At 40.7% G+C, this 22,212-nt stretch overlaps 1 protein-coding gene across 1 annotated transcript in view; it reads right to left on the bottom strand.

The window, feature by feature from the left end:
- Nucleotides 1-1,242: 1,242 nt before the first annotated feature.
- MUC13 (mucin 13, cell surface associated) overlaps nt 1,243-22,212 on the bottom strand; it is a 30,543-nt gene continuing 9,573 nt past the window's right edge. Inside the window, exons 3-12 of the mRNA XM_011355212.2 lie at nt 19,392-19,502; nt 17,617-17,723; nt 15,618-15,673; nt 12,407-12,570; nt 8,021-8,146; nt 7,560-7,677; nt 6,855-6,892; nt 5,194-5,275; nt 2,978-3,182; nt 1,243-1,311 (exon numbers count right to left, since the gene is read on the bottom strand). Of these exons, the coding sequence (XP_011353514.1) occupies nt 2,978-3,182; nt 5,194-5,275; nt 6,855-6,892; nt 7,560-7,677; nt 8,021-8,146; nt 12,407-12,570; nt 15,618-15,673; nt 17,617-17,723; nt 19,392-19,502 (1,007 nt within the window). The 3' untranslated portion in view covers nt 1,243-1,311. The remainder of the gene's footprint in view (nt 1,312-2,977; nt 3,183-5,193; nt 5,276-6,854; nt 6,893-7,559; nt 7,678-8,020; nt 8,147-12,406; nt 12,571-15,617; nt 15,674-17,616; nt 17,724-19,391; nt 19,503-22,212) is intronic.

The following is a 22,212-nucleotide window of genomic DNA, read 5'->3' as shown; positions in this document are numbered from 1 at the left end:
TACCGTGTGTCATGGTTGCTATGGAAAATGAGACTTACTGCTCTGTGCTTCACCAAAAGCCCTGAACGCAAGGAAGGACACCATCTACCAAAGATACTTTATTTGTTACCTTTCATAGTTAACAGTCAATAATAATAACAACAAATAAAAATAATTTGCAAGGGAACCAGACATTAGATATAAACAAGGACATTATTAACATTAAAGAAAGCCTGTGCTGAATGTGACTGCCCCCGTTCTTGGGTGTGTACATGTTGGTGGCCACAGCTAAGCCTCTGTCACAAGGGAAGGCTGAAGTACCTCTGGAATCTGCATCACAAGGCTGGACATCCAGATCCAGAGCACAAGCTCCCTCTCTCATCTCAGCCAAACAGAATGTCTGCAATTTCAAAGCGACTTCGAGCTCTTGTTCCTGGGGTTTTTGCCTTCATACCACTTCTAGGCTCTGTGTCTTGGGCAGGGCATGAATTAGAGCAAGCGGCCATTTGCTCAGTGAGGAGGGGTGGCTGTAGACCATCTCCCTCACTCCTCCACCCAGTCCAGCTTTCTTCTGCCTCCATTCTTCCTGCTGCTGGTCACGTTTTTTTCCCTGCCTCTCCCACACACTGTCATTTCAAAAACTCTAGAATGCACCCCAAGGTGGACATTTTTAGTCCATGCCTTCTAATTAACATCAAAAAGGTCCTGTATTCCCAGTCAGTCCTCTTGAAAAAGATGGGAGACTTGCCTTTTTTCTGTCTTTTTGTTGTGAGGCCTGCTCACAAACTCCAGGCAGTTCAAGGGCATTGAAATCCCAAGAATTGAGGGACAGAAGGAGAACCTTAAAAGATGATACCCCTTCCCATCCCCAGGGACTTTCACAGCTGATGTGTAAGAGTCTTCCAGAATTAGGTCACTTATCTGTAGTCTATCAACTCGAGAGCAACATTCTCCTGGGAGTAAACAATCTGGGGGAGCTTTCTTCTAGACTGGAAGTGGTTATTGTTACTCACCAGAAAAAAAAACAAACAACAAAAAAACAAACAACAAAAAACCTAACCATTGTACTAACTGGAGAAAATCAACTAACTGTCTTACAAGTGCTAATAGCATCTAAGTGCATTTAATTTCCTAGATACTTAGTTAGCAAACAAGTTGTATTCATTGCAAACACCACAAATTCCATTCAGAGAGGCTAGACACCAGATGGAAGGAAAATGCCAAAGGCCAGATCTTCTTTGGGACTCACTTCTCTATCAGTCTCTTAAACATGTAAAATAAAAGCTCATACATTGAGTTGAGGGCCACGGACGGTTCCAAATTTTTGCCATTCTAGACAAAGAGAGAGAGGGAAAATTCTTAGAAAAGAAGTATTCCAACAGAACTATATGAGAAAATTAAGATTCATAAATTATTAACATTATTTCAATTAACATTACTTGAATACTATTATTCGAATTAGAACCAGTTATTGTGCTAGATGCTTTATATATAGTAGTTTGATCTTATCCTATGAGGTAGGATGCATTTTGTCCATTTCACAGATGACAAAGAAACCCAGAGAAGCCAAATAATTTATTCGAGACAGCATAGCTAGTAACGGGAAGGGCAAGGCTTTAAACCCAGGTCTGTCTAACTCTAAATCCCACACTTATTCTACCACTAAATGGCTCTCTTTAGAGGTTATACTTGAAGTAAGGGCTCTACTGATAAGGAGGAAAGGAGGTTTTTAATGAATTTGCTGGTTAAGGTTCACCTTAGATGAGGCCGACAGGCGCTCGCTCCCACAGGACATCCGTTCTTGGCTATTGCTGGCTAGACCCTGTGTCTGACCCAACATAGTACAAATTGTGCAAGTCATCCCTTTGTATACACGTTAAACCTTTAGATTTTCGAGTTTCAAGGAAATGACATGTGCAAAATAAACCATGGGATTTCAAAATAAAAATAGTCCAGGTTTCCCCAGAATGTTCACAGTGCGTTAATATTCTTCAAGGGCAGTGTGCTTACCTGGGCAGCCTGCAGGGGTGAGATGGGCACACGGAGGCTGTGGAGCCTGTGCCTGCCTGTCTCAGCCACCTCTACCACCCTCCTGTGCCCACCTCCTTCTTTGTCCTCTTTGTTTTTCTACTTTTGTTGGGTATGCCTCATCCCAACCCCTCCTTCTTTGCTCTTTCCCCCTTTTTCTTTCCTTTTTATTTATTTGTAAAAAAGTCATTTCCCTCCTTGCCTTCTTTTCCCTATCTCTTCTCCAGCCCCCTGTCTGTCCATCCTCCACCGTCTCTCTTTCCATCCGTCTCAATCCCCTTGTCACTCTTCCTGAGCATCGCTTCCTGCAGGCTTTCTCCCTTCAGCATTTCCTTTGGATCACACTGAGCAATGCCAGCTATGATTACCCAGTAAAAATCTAATGAGTGCAAGCTTAGTCTCCTTGACAGTCCTTCCATGGGAAATCAACCTTCACCATCCTGACTTGTCTATGGCTTTAGAAATCCATCCAGTCGCTTCAAAGTCTGGGCGGGGGGTGGGGGTGGGGGGGTGCTGCAGAGGAAAGGAGAGATTTGCCTTTCCACGGGCGGCCTGGAAAGGGTCCACAAAACCACATTTACATCCAACAGTTCCCCTCTCCCCAGGCCTGACCTAGGTCCTTAAACAGCCTGGGAATTGTAACTCGACCCCAGACAACCACTGGCGTCATACCCATAGAAGTTTGTATTTTCAAGGAGCCTTCGGGGATCTAATTTAAGTTGTTTGTTTGTTTGTTTGTTTGTTTATAACTGAAGGAATAGGTGGCCAAAGAATTAAGTGATGTGGCTAAAGTCACTTAGATGGTCAGTGTTAGGGACCAAGTGGTGTCTATTTATCACAGCAATGAGCTTCCTCCGATCTTTCTGTTTTGGTTAAAAAAGAAAAAGCCTACCAGATATACTGTAGCCAGGTCCCTACTCTGCCCTGGGGCCTTTCACTCAGAAAAGATAAAAAGAGCCCATTGACTTACCTAGTAGTCAGGGTGAGGTATGCCTCTCTGGTTTTCATAGGGATTCTGCAACTGATTCTCTCTGGAGAAGTTTGTCCTGATTTTAGGGAAGATGCTCCCTTCTGCTCCTAGATTGCTGAAGCCTGTTGTTTCCTGCAGTCTCAGATTTTGAAAGTCATTCTTAATCAAGTTCTGTTCTTCAATAGTATTCTTTTTTTTCTTTGAGCTGCAATTAGTAACAGGAATTAGGATCTGACAATGGCGGAGATTCTTTAAAGCAAATGTTAATGTTTTAAAACTCGGAAATATTTTCAAATTTACATGTGATTTATCAAAAAAGTTATTGCACAGAGCTCTCACACATCAATTGCCCAGATTCCCCAATTGTTAACATTTCTGAACCATTTAAAAATAAGTGGCAGACCTGATACCCCATTGCCCGTAATACTTCATTACCTCATTCAGTGTAGATTCTGTAAGTTTAAGGACAGTCTCCTCATAAGTTCCGTGTAATCATCGAAACCAGAACACTAACACGGATGCAACATTACCATCTAATTCCAACGATCCCATGTAAATTTCACTAATGACGTTAGTATTCTAAGAATGCTTCAGAATTGTTTGTGGAAGTAATAGTAGAAGGCAAAGAGAAAAGATGATTTGTAATATGATTTTACCTTCAAGCAAAGTCAACGTCTACAGAAGCACCTCAGTGAATGAAACAAGTTCAAGGTAGAAAGGTCTTAAAAGAAGAAATAGGAGTTTCCCAGGTTTGGCTGTACTCTCAAGGATAAGCATTCAAAGCCAAGTGGAAGCTCTTGCGGGTGAAGGAGGCATCTGCCTCCAATTAATCCTGATTGTGACATTCCTTCTGTCCCACAGGCCATGGACCTGTCCCTGTAGTGCTCTAGACTGGGGGAGTGGGACTGGCTCCCTCCATAATGCCCACAGGGCACTCCCAGGGTGACAGTCATCTTGCCTCATTCACACTGGGAATGTTGTAAAGGAATACCCTCTTACCCTGTGACCCTGATGGCCAGCCCCGCCCACAACAGTTTCTGCCCTTTGACAACATTCCTGTCTAAGGTGACTGAGGAGAGGCTTTCTTCCCTTTGAAATGGGCAAGAAATAATTCTTGGGATATTCCAAGAACGATGCATCTGAGGCTGAGCTCAGAGCAAACAGGAGGAGCTGAGAGACATGGCTGTCGCTGAGGTCACAAGGTTCTACAGTAGCCCCCAAGGACGCTGGAGAGTCAGGACACTGAGTCAATCCTGAGAAAGGAGGAGACAGCCTTGCTCCACGATAGAATGTTCTGGCCCGCTCCCTAGAAAAGGGAGAGACACCTTCAATTGTGTCTGGAGAAGAATTAATATCAAAATGGAATTTTTTTTAAAAAGAAGAAACAAAATATTTCAGGAACCTAAAATCTATTTATCCTCATGTTATAGTGCAAAAATACCTATTTTGCCAAACTATATAAGCTAAATGTTATTTAAAAAATAGCTGGTTTTTATCAAAGTGGATCCCCACTTGGCACATTTAGAATGGGATAGATAATAGCTTTCGCCTTCCCTGTTAATGGAGGGAACTTTAGCATATTTAAGTGTCTGTCAAATAAATGAATGGACCCTACTTAAGTTCTTAAGAAGAGCACTAAGGCCTCCATAGTGGAGAAATGGCCACGCAGAGATGGTTCTACTGAAAACCCAGGGGGTGCCAGCTGAGGCTGATTTTCTACCATTTGCAGCAAGGTCCTAGGGCAGGGGCCTGACTTAATAAAAATGATGTTTGACAACATCGATGGAGTTAAATACTGTTGACAGAGAGTTTTTTGTGACATAAGATAATGATTGCTATGTCACATTATAGTGTTAAGTGAAAAATAAACTTCAAAAAATTTATTTTAAACGCAAAGGATAAAAAACTATGTATGTAATGACATTTACCAAGAGAGGAAAAACCTGGAAGAATATATGCCAAGGATGGTGGATTTTGTGGATGGTGTTTTTTATTCTGCTCCTTTACACATTTCTCTATTTTCCAGAGTTTCTTCAATGATCATGTATAGCTTACATAGTCAGAAGAAAATTAAGGTAAGGAAAAAATGTGGTTTTAGAGAGGCCTTGCCTTACTTCCTTTCTCTTGCCAGGGAAACGCTATGTGTGCGTGTTTGGAAACCAGAGTGTGACGCTGGTGGTGCTGTGCCCTGGGACAAGGACACTGTCATTCCATACCTCACTAAGATCAAGGCAATCATCATGGCAAGTATGAGGCCGCCGGCGACGATGCCCACGATAATGAGGATCAGCTGAAAATCTGAAAGGGAAAAGAAAAGAATAAGGGCAGCCTCCCACAAGTGGCCCCCCCACCCCCTGCACAGGTATTTCTGTCCCCAGGGGCTCTGGGCTGTGAGGACAATCAGGCTGTCACCTCTGACCCCTCCCGGGCCAGATTGGGTGGGTGGCTCACCTCCTTTAACCCTCTCCAAACCCCAACTGTGTCTTTGGGACTCAACCAGAAGAGGCGGCCTTTCCAGATAGAAGAAGAGTATGAATGCAAAGGAGACCATGGCGGCAGGGCCTTCCTGGGCTTTGTGGGGGATGAGATCTCAAGAGAATTCCACAGCACCTCCTGACCTTTGCTGCCTTGGCCCGCCCACCACACCTGGCCTTGAGCATAAGCTGGGGAAACTAGGTAGAGTTAAAACGTCACTAATAGAGGAGACAGGTGATGGCTTGAGAGAACTGGTGAGGGAAGAGTCTGCAGGTTCATTACCACTGTTCCCCTCCTCTAGATCTGCTCTATCTAGCGCTATTGAGCACTAGGAATTTGGCTATGAGATGACCTGTAAGTGTAACATACACGGCGGATTTCAAACACATTTGAAAAAAAAATAAGTAAACGATCTCATTAATAATTCTTATATTGATCACATATTGAAATGATAGTATTTTTGATATATTGAGTGAAAGGAAATGTTGTTCCAAACAATTTCATCTATTTTTCTTTACTTTAAACAATTTGGCTTAGAATTTTTAAGTTTTAAATTAAATATAAAGCTCACATTATATTTCTATTAGATAGTGCTGCTCCAAACCCTTTCTTCTCGTTGCGACATGACGCCAATATAAGCCACCTGCAACTTGGATTTATGGAACATTAAGTCTGGAAAAGACCACAAAGGTCATCTGGCCCAAACCTCTTATTTTATAGGAATGGACACTGAAAGCCTAGAAGGTAGAGATGACTTAGCAAATCCAGCCATAAAGCAGGGTAGAAGTTGAGAGCATTTCTCTTTACTAACCTTGGGGCTGGCTAGGAGGCTGACAGTAATATTGCCTTCATCTTGAATCAATGATCTTTAGTTCATTATGTAAATTTTGAAATATAAAATAATTTTAAATATAAAGTTAGTATTGTCTTAAACTTGTGGGACACGGGAGAAAGTGAAGCAATTGAATTTGCAATGACACATCTCAAACTACTAAATAACTCTGAAACAAAAAGATTTGAGTATTTAAATATCTAATTTCTATAACCACAAACATGTTTGGAATATACTGGTCTTTTATCCTTTCTAGTAGTAAAAAATGCAGATATATAAGCTAATGTAAGAAATGAATAAGATGTTAAGATGCCCTTGGCTGACTGGGGACATGGCCAGAGGGGCCAGCCCACCTCTTTGGCTGAGTTCTGTGATTCCTGTAGCAAAGGTACTGCTGTCTGTGACCTAAGGGTGGGCATGGGATGGCATGGCCCAGAAGACAAACTGCAGGCAATTTTTTCCCCTCTTTATGAAGACAGCCAGAGACTTTGGGAGACTGGATAGAATTTCGAACGTGATTAAAATCTGTTTCTCAAGTGCTTAATGGCAAAGCAGGTCTTTCATACTCACAGTCTTCACAGTTGACTCCTCCGTAGCCAAACGCACACCTAAAATACAACACACAAAAGGAAGCCACAGTAAGAGCCTCTGTGAGAGCGTGTCTGCGTTCCCACCCAACCTCCACGTCTTCTTTTCCATCTTTCTGTCATTCTCTCCTCCCTTGTTCCTTCTCTTCTTCTTCTTCTTCTTTTTTTCCCCCCTACCTTATACTCCCAAGGAGCTCTGGAAGTTTGAGGGGGGAACACAATTCCATGTGGTCTCATTTGCTACTGACTGAATATTGCATCCTCTGAGCACTAAGAATATTCAGCAATTCAGGTAAAGTTGAACCCCAGAGGCATGGAACAGGTGGGATCCCTTTGCGCTACCAGGCCACCTGGTTCTGTCACTCATCTGCTGCCTTGCAAACTGGGGCAAATTATATTCTCAGAGCTTCAGTTTCCTCCCCTGAAAATGGTGAACTAATCCATTCCTGACAGTGTTATTGTGAGAAGTGTTACCTAGTGAGGTTCCTAGCACATAAAGAATGTTAAAAAATTACTGATGATGATGATGGTGATGATGGTGATGATGGTGATGATGATGCTGTATACCTACCAACTTATGCCAGCGTACCAACTTCCTGACCTATGTTGCAAGTGCTATCCTTTTTATCCTTTATCCCATACATAAGCTGTAGCTATGACAAGATAAAGAAGGAACAATATGTCTTACGCTTGACAGATCCCATCGTCCTTTTGCTTGTAGCCTGGCAGGCATGTGCATTTAGCGACCTCGCCGTCCATTAAGCATTGCTTATTGTTTTCTGCATTGCAGTTGTCAGGACAACTTGCTGTTTCAAAACAGAATGATTTCTGGGTAATTTTCAGAAACAATCTCTTCAACCCTAAAGTGATATGTCACGGGATACAATTTTTCCACATTTCTTTTTCTAGGTAAAGTGAGATGTTCATTGGCTGTACACATGACATGCCCCACTGTGAAGCTGCACATGGCTGCCTCACCATCTCACAGCCAAGGCCACACTTCGTGTCTGCCTGTCTAAAGCCAAAATGCGCATCCCTTAGACTCTGAAATGCACATGGAGACTTGAGCAGTAAAGTTTGTATTTTACACATATGAAAGGAGAGAAGGTAGGAATTGTGAAGAATATTTAGAAGAGGTGGAACACTTACCAACACATAAAGCGATCTGCGGGTTAGGTCTTTCCAGTCCCTCCTTGCATGTACATAGCAAACCATTGCTACAGTCATCTTTCTCATCTGCCGCTACACAACCATAAAAGTCACATAGACTTTTCCCTGGGGGGCACAAATAATTCAGAAGAATATTCAGTGAGAAATATAGATAAAGCATCTCATGAAAGTATCCACTCCACAGTTGTTATAATGGCCTTTTAATAAGTTTTGGGATTTAACAAATGAAAATAGGGGGTTCTGAAATCCAACTCCCCAACTTTCTTCCATAACCATTTCCTTATATTATTCAATTCAAATGAATCTAATCCAATGCAGTGCAATTATGTTCAAGCACAAATTTCTTTTGTACCTAGCTCTGTGCTGGGTTCCACAAGGGACACAGTAGCTATATAACTTTTGGGTCTCATCTTTGTAGAGTTACATGTTTGGATCCATAGAGGGTTGCTTCAAGCAACTCATAATCCGGAGTTTAAGTACAATGGGAATTCAGGGGCTCAAGAAGCTAAAGATAACATCATGGAGGAGATGGGAATTGGGCTGTTCTGAAAGACAGGGAAGATTTGAACAGTCAAAGAAAGGGCAAAGTCTTTCTAAGTGGAATAAACAAGACATGAAAAGAAGAAAAGAATTCTAGTCAGGGAATAGTGGAGTTATATTTGGGTGGGGGAAGACAGCGTGGTGGAGTGGAAGAAAATAGAAAACTCTTGGATCTGCTATTTGTTGGTTATGGGCTTTCTCTGTTCAAGCATTTGATTTTTGGTGGGCCCAAGTTCCCTCCATCTATGAAATGGGGCTAATAATTCTTGTTTCACATGATTATTGTAAGAATTGAACGAGCTAATGTAAATGCAAGTACCCACTACAGGAGCCCCAACAAATAATCATTCTTTTGTTCATTCATAGGTATAGCAGGGTTAAATGCCAGGCTAAGGACATTGACTTTTATCCTATAAGCCTGAGAACCCACTGGTAGATTTTGAGCAGAAGCATGGCATGATAAAGCAGTCTTCTAGGAACGTTAGTCTGGAATGGATGAAGAAGATGTGGTACATATATATAATGGAATATTACTCAGCCACAAAAAGAATGAAATCTTGCCATTCATGACAACATGGATGAAACTAGACGGTATTATGCTAAGTGAAATAAATCAGAGAGAGACAAATACTATATAATTTCACATATGTGAGGAATCTTAAAAAAATAAATGAAAAAACAAAGAAGAAACAAACTCATAAATACAGAGAACAAATTGATGGTTGCCAGATTTGGGGCAGTGGGGTGCGTGTTGGGGGAATGGGTGAAAAAGATGAAAGAGACTAAGAAGTACAAATTGCCAATTATAAAAGCAGTCACAAGAATGTGAAGTACAGAATAGAGAATGTAGTCAATAATATTGTGATAACTATGTATGGTGCCAGGTGGGTACTAGACTTATTGGGGTAATCACTTTGTAAGTTGTATAAATGTGTTGTACAACAAACTAATATAATATCATACGTCAACTGTAATTGAAAAATAAATTTAAAAAGAATGTTAGTCTAGGAGCACATTGGAAGGCATTAGGAATAAAAAGATGAATCTGAGAACAGATTAGGGGGAGAGAACAGGAGAAGGTAGAACAGTTATGTGCTTACTCTCTTCTAAACATTCCAGATCTGTAACAAACCTTCCTTCATCACCTGCCATTTAAAAATAACTCCAACTAAAAGTCTAGAGAAAGAGATTCTATAGCTTCTGACACAGAATGGAGAATCTGTCTTTGCAGCAAAAGCAGGAGAGCAGGAAAAGGTGTATTCCTCTAGAAGTTCTGAGTCTCTCACTTTCATTTGCTGGGCGGTTTAGGCTCATATGGCCACCACTAGCTGGCACCATTTGGTAATTTGCTAATGTATCTAAGAGCACATGCCTGGTCTCAGAGTGGAGAGTGACTCTCAGCTCTGAGGCCAAATGGTCGCAGTATGCCGCAGCTTAAAGGCAACAAATTACTAAGGAGAGCCAAAATGAGAGAACTGTACAGGGGACCCCAACTTCATCTGGAAGGATGCACTGATTATTTTCAGCTGGCAATCACTCTGACTGGTTAGTCTCCATGCTGATGGGGATTCTTGACTTCCTTGCACTTGCTAGAAAAGCAGAGTGTATGATAAGCCAAAAGCAGAGTGTAAGATAAGGTTTGTCTTGCTGTGCTGACACCGTGATCTTCCAGGAATAGAGGTGCTACCTGCATGAATTGTCACTCTGTACCAAATTCCGACCCAAGGAAAAATTGATTGGCAGGTAGGAGTGACGCGTCCCTTGCAAAACAAGGACTAAGTGATAGCCAGAGAGAAGAGTATGACTTTGACAGTGGAAATACGGAAATGTTCAGAAAGGAAAAGGTGTAATTCTGTGGCACGAGACGCTGGAAGATAAAAATAGTTTAAGGAGATCAGAAGCTCTGAAAACGTAATTCTAACTGTGCAGCTGCTAAATGAGCTGTAAGAAAAAAGTGGGAGAGAGGGTCAGGTAACTTAAGAAAGTGGCATGCTTTGCACAGGAAGTTATCATATGAAAGACATAAACGAAATATGTAAAGAAAGTCCCACAACAAAAGACGGAATATTAAAAATGTGACAAAGCCTAGAGTACCAAATGAGCTCAGGTTCACCACAAACAAAACCCAAAATAACAACAGCAACAACAACAACAAAGAGCAAAGAGTTAAAATAGAAAAATGGGCAAATGAATGGAGGGGTGTGTGTGTGTGTGTGTGTGTGTGTGTGTGTGTGCCCCTATGTCTGTGTGTCTGTGTGTCTGTGTGTCAGTGTGTCTGTGTCTGTGTGTGTGTGTGTGTGTGTGTGTTTCTGTGCTACAGGGGCTCATGCAAAGGCCAGGCCTGGTTGGTGTAATGTTGACGGATAACATGAGAAAGACAGAATAGCTCCGTAACTATTCTTCTTCAGTCTCTCCTGCCAAAATAATACTTAGATAGAAAAGAGTTGAATGAACATTGCTAAAGAGACTGCAGCCTAAGGAGAGGGAACAGTATAAAGGAGCCCCCGTCTTTTCTGATAGAATTTTAAGCATTTTCTCGTAGAGCATTTACAATCCAGGTCTTGAGAGAATAGTGAGGATCTTTGTGAAATCTTGAAGAAAGAGAATAGGTGCTGAAAAACTGAATGAGCAAGATTTGTTTATATTTTCAGAAAGAGAAATAAGCTTTGCACACTAGGCCAAGGAGGTTACAATGATTAAAAAGCAAACATCTGAGACTAAAGAAGGAATCTTAGATGATCAAAAAAAAAAGAATGAGGGAGGCAGAAAGGGGATTAGAAGAGTGGCGGGTAGAGTCCCAGGGAGAAGAGGACTTTCTGAAGGGAAGCGTGCCAGAGTCAGATGCTACAGAAAAGTCAAATTAATTGTGCCTTAACAGAGGCCTTTGGATTTGGCGACCTGGACTGAGAACCAGTTGCACAAATCTTCTACCAGGCCTGGCCCTAACAGATGTCTCTGACATGAGGAAGTTTTGATGACTGCTGTAATGGGTTGATTGAAGTAATAGTGTCAATTTATTCATGCTTTCTTGTATCCAGGCCCTTTGGTAGGGCCTGCCACCTTGTGCTTGTGAATTGCTTTGGCCATCAGGACAGTTGTAAACATGATGTAAGCAGAGACCTGAGAAATACCTGTGCATTGAAACTTACCCTCTTACTGCTCTTGAAACCCTTTAGAACTAGCCTCCAAGAGGATGAAAGACTATATGGAGAAGAGAAAAACCATCCAGTTGCACCATCTTAGATCAGTCAACCCTCAGCTGACCTACCTAGCAGCTAACAGCAATTGCTTAAGTGAGTTCAGCAGAGATCAGCCAAGCCTGGCCTAGATAAGCAGAACTGCCCAGCTGAGCCCAGCCCAAATTCTGACCCATGGAATGATGGCATTGTATTAAATAAATGGTTGTTGTTTTAAGTCACCAAGTTGTGGAATGGTTCGCAACACAGCAAAAGTGAGTTGTCACAGCTATGCTGCAGGTTTGTGTGTCAGCCTAAAGGGGAAACAGTATATAAGTAAAACTTTCTCTAATCATTTGGAAAGCTGTAACTTGGTATAAAGCCCCCTTGTTTTGCCTTGTTTCCAGGACTATCTTCCAAAAGGAAAACAAACTGGTCAGTTTGCCAACTTGGGAGATGGTTGGAAAAGAGTCAAAGCCACGTGAGAGAAGAAAGGGAGGAAGAATAGACTGGTTAAAAGGAAATTTGGAGACATCTGCAGACTCAAGTTATCCAGTTCTTCTTCCCCCTTCTCACCTACAATGGAAAAGTTTATAAAAAAGTGGGTAGGTCTTCAGGTAAACTTGGAATAAAATTATTTAATACTTACCATCATATTTTGCAATGCCATCAGAATTGCCTTTAACTGCATTGTCAATTATAGCAGTTACACTTGTCTCATCTTCTTTAGTAGTTTCTGAAAAAAGGTTTACTACTGTTACAGCAACATCCTCCTGACCGGCACGAAATTCAGATCTTGCTGAAGGTGATATTCTAAAAATGAAATGAATCCATCTCTTGATTAATTGAACTGAAGCATCAACAAATTGAACTTTAAACCTCCCTGACTCCCAAATCTCCCAGTTCTGGTCTTGAACCACAGTCCTATATCCACAACTGGGGCCCAAATGTGGAGGCCTGGGGTTGCAACAAGATGGCAATTTATAGGCCTGGAGATCTTTATTCGATGTGTATTCAGAGGAAATCTATGGATAAAACAATGCCCCGTTGGAGGATACTTAGAAAAATTTTGGATGATCATTTTGAGGATCTAAAATGACTTAGGAGCCTGGAATTAACCAGAAATAGAACAAGTAACATCTGAAGTAGTAAGTTGTCACTTTCTGCAGAAAATAAGGAGTAAGTCTCTTGCTGAGCTGTTAAATCTCAGACTTGTATTTTGAGAGAGACAAAGGGGCATGCGTTCCTCCCTGGGCACAGAGAGAACAGCAGACAACCATGCAGAGTTTGGGTCACACCCAGAAATGGCCAGGAAATCAATAGGCAAAGTGGGTACACAATCAGGCCTAGGCACACATGACTCAGAGGAAAACTGAGCTAAAGAGAGATGAGGGCAGTGGGGAACATGAGCATATGATACCGAATCATATCACCAAATATTGAATGTCTGTATGAGTCTCTCTCTCTCTCTAATCAGCATTGCAGTTTGGAGCCCTAAGAACAACTGAGCCAAGTTCTAATTCTTTCACTGCCCAAAAGGAATCAAGTGATACAACCATGGAGAATGAAATAAAAAGACTTTTAAAAACTCCCATCCCTATCTGATTTGTGGCTGTGTGTTTTTAAGATTCAGGATATATTTTTCCTGTCCAGTTTTTTTTCTTTTTCCTCTACTCCATTTTGACATTAGAATAAATACATAAGCCTGAAAACATAACCAACCTATTTAGGAAATGTTTACAGCCATGTTGGTTCTTCAGAACAATCAAGATAATCCAAAACATTAACCAAATTCTGTTCCTAGGAACAGTCACCTCAAAAGGGAGTCCAAAAAAAAAAGTGGCTTCAGAATTCTCATTTTAAATTGTCTCCCGTAATTCATTCCTGATAGGATTTGGAGATGACAAAGAAGATAGAAGGCAATGAAAAAGGGGTCCTTGACACAAGTGATTCTTTATCAGTTAAAAAATGAGCAGAAATCTACAGTATAACTTTGTAGTGAGGCTAGGAAACAAATCCACGGTTCACTTACTCAAAGACTCTATTAGCTTACATGGCAATTTAGGAGGCCAGACATTATACTCATGAATTAAGAGAGCCACTGTGTACTTAAGTGATACAAAAAGGTGTTGTTTAAATGACTAGAGCACTAGAGTTGGAGTTAAGAGACGTGAGGTCTAGACCCAAGATTGTCACCATCTTTTGTGGCCCAAGACCAGTCACAGCTTTCCTAAACCTGAGTTTCTGACTCTGTTCAAAGAGAGATTTGAGAGTTAGAGATATTCTGAGTATCCTTCCAATTCCAACATTTGTACAACAGATAAAGATCTTGGGGATTCAAAGGAGAGCACACTGGACTGGAGCCTAAGAAATGTCTTCCTAGGTGAGACTAAGGCCCATTCACTGCCACAGCATCCATGGAGGAAGTAGTCCCTCACCGGGACACTGAGCTCACAGGTAAAAGATTGTCTCCAAACACCCCTAACCCCCTTCTAGTGACTCCGTAAGAACAAAAGAAGTGCCAGGTTTCAGGGACCCTCCTAAGTGAACTTATGGGACCAGCTCTCCATCACACTTACGGAGTCTCATATTCTGGAAGGGAAACAGAAGGGAATTAACACATGTTGAAATCATCTATGTGCCAGGCATTTTGTGCATGGGATCTTTCTAATGTTATCTCATTTATTCCTCACAAGGTTCCAGGAAAGTTGATCAGATTATCCCAGGTATACAGATGAGGTAATAAAAGTGCAGAGAGGTTAAAACTCCTGCCCATTCATGCAGGAAGGAAGTGTCAAGGCCAGGACTGAAGTACAGCTTTGGCTGAGGCCATCACACCTCACTTTTCCTGTTTTATCCAGTCATACCCAATGCATACACTCCTTGTTGTCCACTAAACTGAACTGAATGCCCTGAAACAACGCCTAGCCCTCCAGCAACTGTCTGCTGTGAATGTCCAGCTTTAGAGCCTCTACACTGGGGCCCAGCCTCTCTGCCCGCTGCCTCTCCCTCGCCACGTGGGCACTACGCCTCCCATTAGACTGCATGCTGGTCACCCGGCTGCCAATCATATTTGCCTTTCATTCACTACCAAACTCAAAACTCACCATTTTCAGGAGGCCTTCTGTGAATTTATATGTAGAAATATACATTGTATCTTATTCCACAAAGAATTTGACAAAGTTTATAAAGATAGTTAACAATAGTAAAACCATAAAATATGAATATATTAGGGCTCCTTTTTCTGCTTAACTTCATCCTAGAGTATTCTTTCCTCAGGTGCAGCACTTGTGTGTTAATAGGCTTCAGAGAAGGCTGAAATGGAATCGTTTTCTTGAGAATTCTTTGCCTGTTTGGATCCCTGACTAGCAACGACATTGGTTACTGTATATTGATATGCTCAATAAATGCTTGTTCTCACTGCAGAAAGAGCTCACTACTGGCCCTTCAGAAGCCAGGTATGAGATTTGGGTGTGCTTATCTCCCTTACTCTCCCCGTATGAGAGAAGAGATGACTGTGAGCCACTCATTCTCCTCCTAGGCCACTGGAATGCACATTCCCAGGATTGGCCAAGTGTGGTTTGTAGCCAAGGGATCGAACCAAACGAACTGATCCAGGTGATGCACTGGACCATGTGTGCAAATTGCTGAATAGCCAATCACAGACAGCATCTTGATGTCCCCAAACTACACTTTGCCCATCCAGGTCACTGTCAATGTGACAGATTGACCACCTCTTCTTGACTTGTGACTTCCCACTAGAGGGCCTTAGTGCAGCATGGGGAAGTCAAGAGAAGACCAGAAGTTAGAGAAATGCACACCTGCCTCCCAAGTACTCCATTGGTCCATAGCAAACTTACCTTACTTTATTAATTACAGTCTGTCCATAATCAGTATTGACAAATGCATCTTTAAACTGTGGAGGAGAAGAATAGATTTAATAACAACTACAAAGAGGGGGGAAAAAGTGATACTATATCTAAGTTTTAACATAAATACATTTCTAAATTTCTATGTAAATATACGTGGTTCATCACAGCAAATTATTTATTCTTGACATGCTCTCTAACGCCTTTCAGTACATTTTTGCTGTAAAATAGTAATATTTTGCTGTAAGTTAGGGTTATCTTAAGAAAAAGATGGAAACCTCAAACACTTAGCCAAATCGATGATCATACTCTTAAAAATTAAGGTGACTAAATTATTAAGTTTGTCTTTTCAAAGTCACAGGAAAGTTTGGCATATTTGTTAGACTTATCTATATGCGTGCTTCATGCATGCATCAATTTACCCAAGGAACACTTCTTTAATTGCGTAAGGAATTATCTTAGGGGACTAAGAGATTACAAAGATGGGCAGGCCCAGCCCCATGATCAAATAGGGGACCACACCACAAGATTGAGACATGTAAGTGCCATAGAGTGATATGATCTACTGTGGAAATTCAAAGGAACTCTTTTCCATAAGTTGCATAATTTTTCTTTAAATCTCACTTTTCTCATTGGAAAACTTGAGATAGCAGTAATTCCTACCATGTAGGGCTATAGTATATATAAAATAAGATGGAGTATATGATACATGAGTTTGTGAATTGGAAGACACTCCCAAACAGGTGGATCTTAGTCTTGAGTTGTGTTCTAGGAGCAGAGACAACTCTAGATACTTGTAGAGAAGTGGCCAGAGATAAAGCTGAGACTTCTAGAAGGGTGAGGTGGAGGTGGGTTGACTAAGATCAAGTCTCTAAACTGGTCTCTGAAGATCAGGGCACAGGCCTGTGGTGAGAGAGGGTTTTGGACACTCACACCCAAAGCTAGTTTGGGAAATATAGTGGCCACAGTGGCCAGTTGTCAGTAAAGCCACACAAGACAAACAAGGGCCTCCCTGGAAATAGCAACACATTGATGTTGCTTTCTTTGATGTACTGATGATCATCGAAACTGGCAAATAGGAAATAGCAAATCCAAGATGAGAGGAGAAGTCATGGCCAGCTGGCCCATCGTGCACAGGTGGTATGACAATGGGGCCAGGGCAAGCCCTGGCATACACGAGCACTAGTTCTCTCTGTATAATCTGTAAAATCATTTAGATAATCATTTTTTACAGTTTACCAATTCTAATAACAAAACTCCTTTGTAATGACATAATTCTGAATTGAAAGACATTGTTGTAGAATAAGACTTTAGTTCTTAGATTCCCATTCAACTTTGAGAAACTTTGGATCGGTGTCCTTTGCAAGTCCTTCCAGGTCTAACATCTGTGGTTCTAGAATGCAAGTCTCATGTGGACGCACCCACTCACAATAATCAAAATGAAATAAAGTTATTGTTCATTTTGACATTTTTGACAATGGAAAAAAAAAGTAGCAGATGCTAATTCATCTGGAGGTCCTCTCCTAGGCACCGAAAAGAGTCATATTTGTACAGAAATGTATTCAAATTGGAATGTAAAAATAAAATAAAAAAATCTTTAATTTTTTTCTCTTCAATTCTATGGAAATAATTCATTTAAAAACATCATTGTATTTACTGGTCCATTTAAAAATATTCTAATAGCTTATGTAACAAGAATAGCATGGCTGGAGCAAGCTTCTAAAGCCCTCTGCTGGACCAGGTGGTACTTAGATGCAGGATTATAGGGAGACCCAAGGGTCCTGGAGTAGGAGCCTGGGCCTCTGTGGAGAGTGGCACAAAGAGGGCTCAGGACAGCTGCTGTTTGCCAATCAGTAAGGGTGTCTTTCACTATTTGAACAACTGGAACAGCTGTACCAGTGTGGACCACCTGAATATCAGTGCTATGCTCTGCAACTCAGTGCTAGAATGAAGGACACTTATACAGGAAGGAAGGTGGGGAAATACTTACAAATGTAGTAACTTTTAGATATAATTTTTCATAGGCTATAGAATGTGCATCTTGCAAGCCAGATATTTCTGTTACACTTAGTGTAATTGTTCCAGGGAATAGCTTTCCTGAAATTTAAGCAGAATCTTTCTGTAATATTTAATGTAAAGAGGGTCATTTTCATTTTGCTTAAAACATACTTTTAAAAAATTCTAAACACTGTATGATAATACCACAGGAAGCCTGGAAATATGAAAAATGTTAACCCAAATCCCACCCAAACTAACACAACCATTTTCACTTTGGTACAAGGTAACCCCATTTTTCAAAAGTTTGCTTTACACCACTTTGCTTTTACTAAAGACCTACATTAGTACCTGTTTTCTATAACTAAAAGAAACTTAAAGGGGATTTTTGCCGTTATGAAAAAAGGCAAAAATCAAAAATAGTGTCCAACGTTTGTTTTGTGGCGAGCTGTTATAGAGGCAACACGTACTCCGCCAGCTCCTTCCCTGGGAACTACACTTGGCATCTCAGCATCGAGCTGTCAATGCTTTGAACTGCATCTGTGAACATCTGTGCTGTATCTAGATTTATTTTGTGCATCTGTTAGCAAAGTGTGTCCTAAGGTAATTGTTTCTTCGCTTTACACCTTTTCAGCTTACAAAAGGTTTCTTAGGAATGCCCTACTTTCTGATAGCAGGGGAAACCTATATTTCTCCCAGTTCCTTTTCTTTATGTATGATTTATGTCATTATAACTCCAGTTTAGATCATGAATCTTCTTTACTTATTATTACATAATAAGCATTTTTTTCAAATCATTACTTGGTCTTCATAACTATCATTTTAAAAAGTTGTATAGTAGTCTATGAAATATATGTGCCCTTCATTGATATATAGTCTTTTTTTGTTGTTGTTTATAGCACAATAATTTTGTTTAATTATTTTTAAAAGGGGAAAAAAGGTTATAATGAACATCTTCATGTTCAAGCCTTTCTATATTTGGGTCATTTCCTTAGAGTGGATCTTCAGATATGAGGTTATTAGTGATAAAAATAAGAACATCCTTTTGGCTTTGAAATATCTCTAATCTCTGTGGCCAACACTATGCATTTGTTTTCTATACAATTGATCTGCTCTGGCAAAGGGGTGTACTTCTCATTCACGAAACAAGTAATAACTTAAAACACAGGAAACAGCCTTGGACCTTTAAAGCATCCAGGTGATTTAAGTAAAAAAAGTGTAATGTTAAGTTTATGGCAATTTGCTCCAAAAGTCCATTTCTAAAGATGAGAGTCTCTTAAGTCTCCAAAAATGGGGTTTGCTGATATGGAGCAAGCAAATCCTATGACAGAGAACTGAACCAACGTCAGAAGACCAGGCTCCCAGGCTTGTCTGACCTTGTGGTCTTAGGCATATCACTTTATTCCCTGTCCATGTCCCCATGTAACAGCACTTCTATATATTTATGCAGTCTTTGTACTTTTTCAGGTCTCTCACCACCTATTGTTCTCATTTTGTCCTCATGGCACTGTTCCCTTTAACAGATAAAGTGAAGAGACACACCCACTTCCGGACCTCATGGACTACCTCAGGAATCTGACTTGGTCCATTTCCTCTCACACTTGGTTCTACAGAGACAGAGGCAGGAGCCATTCTTCTACATTGCTGGCCTTTGTTGCCTCCAAATTTTCTTCGACCTCTAGTATTACAGAAACTCTTTTTGCCATTTTTCTTTCTATTCCACTTTAGGTATTAAATGCAGCTCTGCACAGTTCATCCTTTATAACTCACCTTTATTGCATTTTGAAGAATTATAGTAATACCCATCTACGCACAGGCAAAAAGATGTATTATTCAGACTAACACATGAAGCACCACCACTACAGGAATCTTCTTCGCAACCTAAGATAGAGTAGAAAAAGATGAAAAATCCACAGAGCAACAAACAACACCCAGAAACATACTTTAAAAATTTTCATGCCTCCCTCCTGGGCACTTTCTATTCCTTGGTTGTGTTACTCCAGGGCATACGCTTAGAAGAGCTAGAAACAAATACATAGTTTCTTATGTATCTAGGAAGGTTGTTGCTGAAATTCTGGAACCAAGTGCTTGTCGACAGTAAGGGTCAGAGGTTGGTGGGCAAGAGTCTGCTCTGTGCAGTCTTCTCATTCCAAGGAGTCAGGAATCTTTGGGCTTTAAGGCCCCTCCAGAACCTTGATGTCTCATCCTCTGACACTAGATAGGATTCCCTGAAATCATTTTAGAGAAAGCACCATATTTTTAGGAAGGTATAAATAACTGTCTTATAGGGAGGAACAGGCAAGTAGCTCCAAAAAGAAACTAGAAGTTATCTAGTTAGCACACATGGTATATAGATCCACAAAGAAAGAAAAGGAATGTTAAGGGGAGAATATAGCTTAACTCAGTGAAAATTCTAAGAGAAACTGATGAAAAGACACTCCACTCTCTGGCTTCCTAAGTGGATGACTTGAATAAATAGTGAAAATAATAATGGTTCCCACACCACTGGCTGAGACCAGGCAAGGTGCAGCACATTTCCTATCTCCAGGATCTGATGGGATCCAAGGAAGAAAGTCAGGTCAGTGGCCAAATGATGATTATGGGTGGCCATTTTCTTCATCTCTGTCAGGTGAAATGATTCTGAGCTTTGATTTCTGAATAACTTAAGTATCTGACAACCTTTAGAGCTGTAGGTAGAAATCGACTTTTTAAAAATATCTACATATAAGGTACAACATGTATAACATGCTCTCTTTTGTGATTAAAAAAAGAGGGAGATACACACAAACACACAAATATGTATGTTTATATTTGCATAGATTTTCTCTGGAGGGAGACACAAGAGCCTGGCAATAGAACTGTCCTCTAGGGAAGGGAACTGGGAGTCTGGGTCCTAGGGATTCAGGATAGGACGGAGATTTAGTTTTTTCTGCATATACTTTTGCCTTGTTTAAGGTTCTTTCTCCATAACCGTGGGCCTAATTTACTTTTATCAAAAAATATAAAATAGTGCTGATGAGAATGTGGAACAACATTGCTTGTGGGAATACAAGATGATACAGCCACTTTGGAAGACAGTTTGGGGATTTCTTACAAAACTAAACATACTCTTACCATATGATCCAGCAAGTGCACTCTTTGGTGTTACCCAAAGGAGTTGAAAACTTATGTCCCCTCAAAAACCTACACAGGGATATTTATAACTGTTTTATTCATAATTCCCAAAACTTAGAAGCAACTAAGATGTCCTTCAATAGGTGGCTGGATAAACACTGTGGTACATCCAGAGAGTAAATATTATTCAGTGTTAAAAAGTTATGAAGGAATGTAAAGGCACATTACTAAGTGAAAAAAGCCTGTCTGAAAAAGCTACATACTGTATGATTTTAAACACATGACATTCTGGAAGAGACAAAACTATGAGACAGTAAAAATACCCATGGTCACCAGCGGTTGGAGGTGTGAGAGAAGGATGAATAGGTAGAGCACAGATTGTGGAAATTGAGGTGATTGCGATATGTCTGTCAGTGTAGGTTCATCGGTAGTAACAAGTGTACCCTCTGATGATGGATGCTGGTAATGACTAAGCCTACATGTATGTAGCGTATGTAGTGTCGGTGGTATATGGGAACTCTGTACATTCCTCTCAGTTTTGCTTTGAATCTAAAACCGCTCTAAAAAATAAAGTCTATTTAAAATTTTTCTTTTACAGAGTTAAAAACAAATGCTACATGAGACAAAAGTAGTATCTCATAAACAACAGTAAGGGTCACCCCTCTGACAAGGTGTGAGCCGACATTCTAAGTGAAGTAAACAGCTTTTTGTAAAAAAAAAAAAAAAAGCCTCAGTCACATTGTAAGGATGACTTGGGAAATCCTAGAGAAGCAGCTAAGTGCAGCACCACTTTGGATCTGCCAGACAAATAACTCCTGGAATGCTTTCTCTCTGGCAATAAAGGACAAACTCAGCTTGTTCTGTGTGTCAGGAATAAAGTCACAGGATGTTCTAGCTGAAAGATCTTGGTGGCTACTTAGTTCGGTCACATCTTAATACAGAGGAGGCCCAGAGAAAAGTGGTTTGTCCCATTCTCCACAGTTAGTTAGTGATAGGGCCAGAACATAGAGAATGGAGAAGCAGAAATGCCTTAGAAAACTCCTTTCCCTAACTCCAAGAAAGCCAATTATGCAGCTGTGTCCCACTCGGCCTAATCTTCAGGGTGGCCCATTCAAACATGAAAGACTGAGAACCAGGTCTCAGATACAGGCTCTGGCTCCACTTGCTTAATCATCCAGTTTTAAGATCTATCAAAGAACTAAAAGATTAAATGTAGAGAAAAATCAACTTGCTCTTTGACCTTGGGCAAGTTTCTGCCCTTGTAGGCCCCCATTTCCCTATCTGAAGATGACAAGGTTTATCTAGACCTTTCAAGCCTAGGTTTGAAGATTCTCTTCGCCAAGGAGTTGGCAAACTATGGCTCATGAGCCAAATCTGGCCAATCTCCTGTTTTTATAAATAAAGTTTTATTGATACACAGCCGGGTTCATTCATTTATATATTGGCTATGACCGCTTTTATGTTAAAATGCCAGAGT

This window comes from Pteropus vampyrus, unplaced genomic scaffold (genome assembly GCF_000151845.1).
Source record: "Pteropus vampyrus isolate Shadow unplaced genomic scaffold, Pvam_2.0 Scaffold1, whole genome shotgun sequence".
NCBI lineage: Eukaryota > Metazoa > Chordata > Mammalia > Chiroptera > Pteropodidae > Pteropus > Pteropus vampyrus.
The sequence above is the reverse complement of the archived record's forward strand: the minus strand, read 5'-3'. Positions and strand labels throughout refer to the sequence as shown.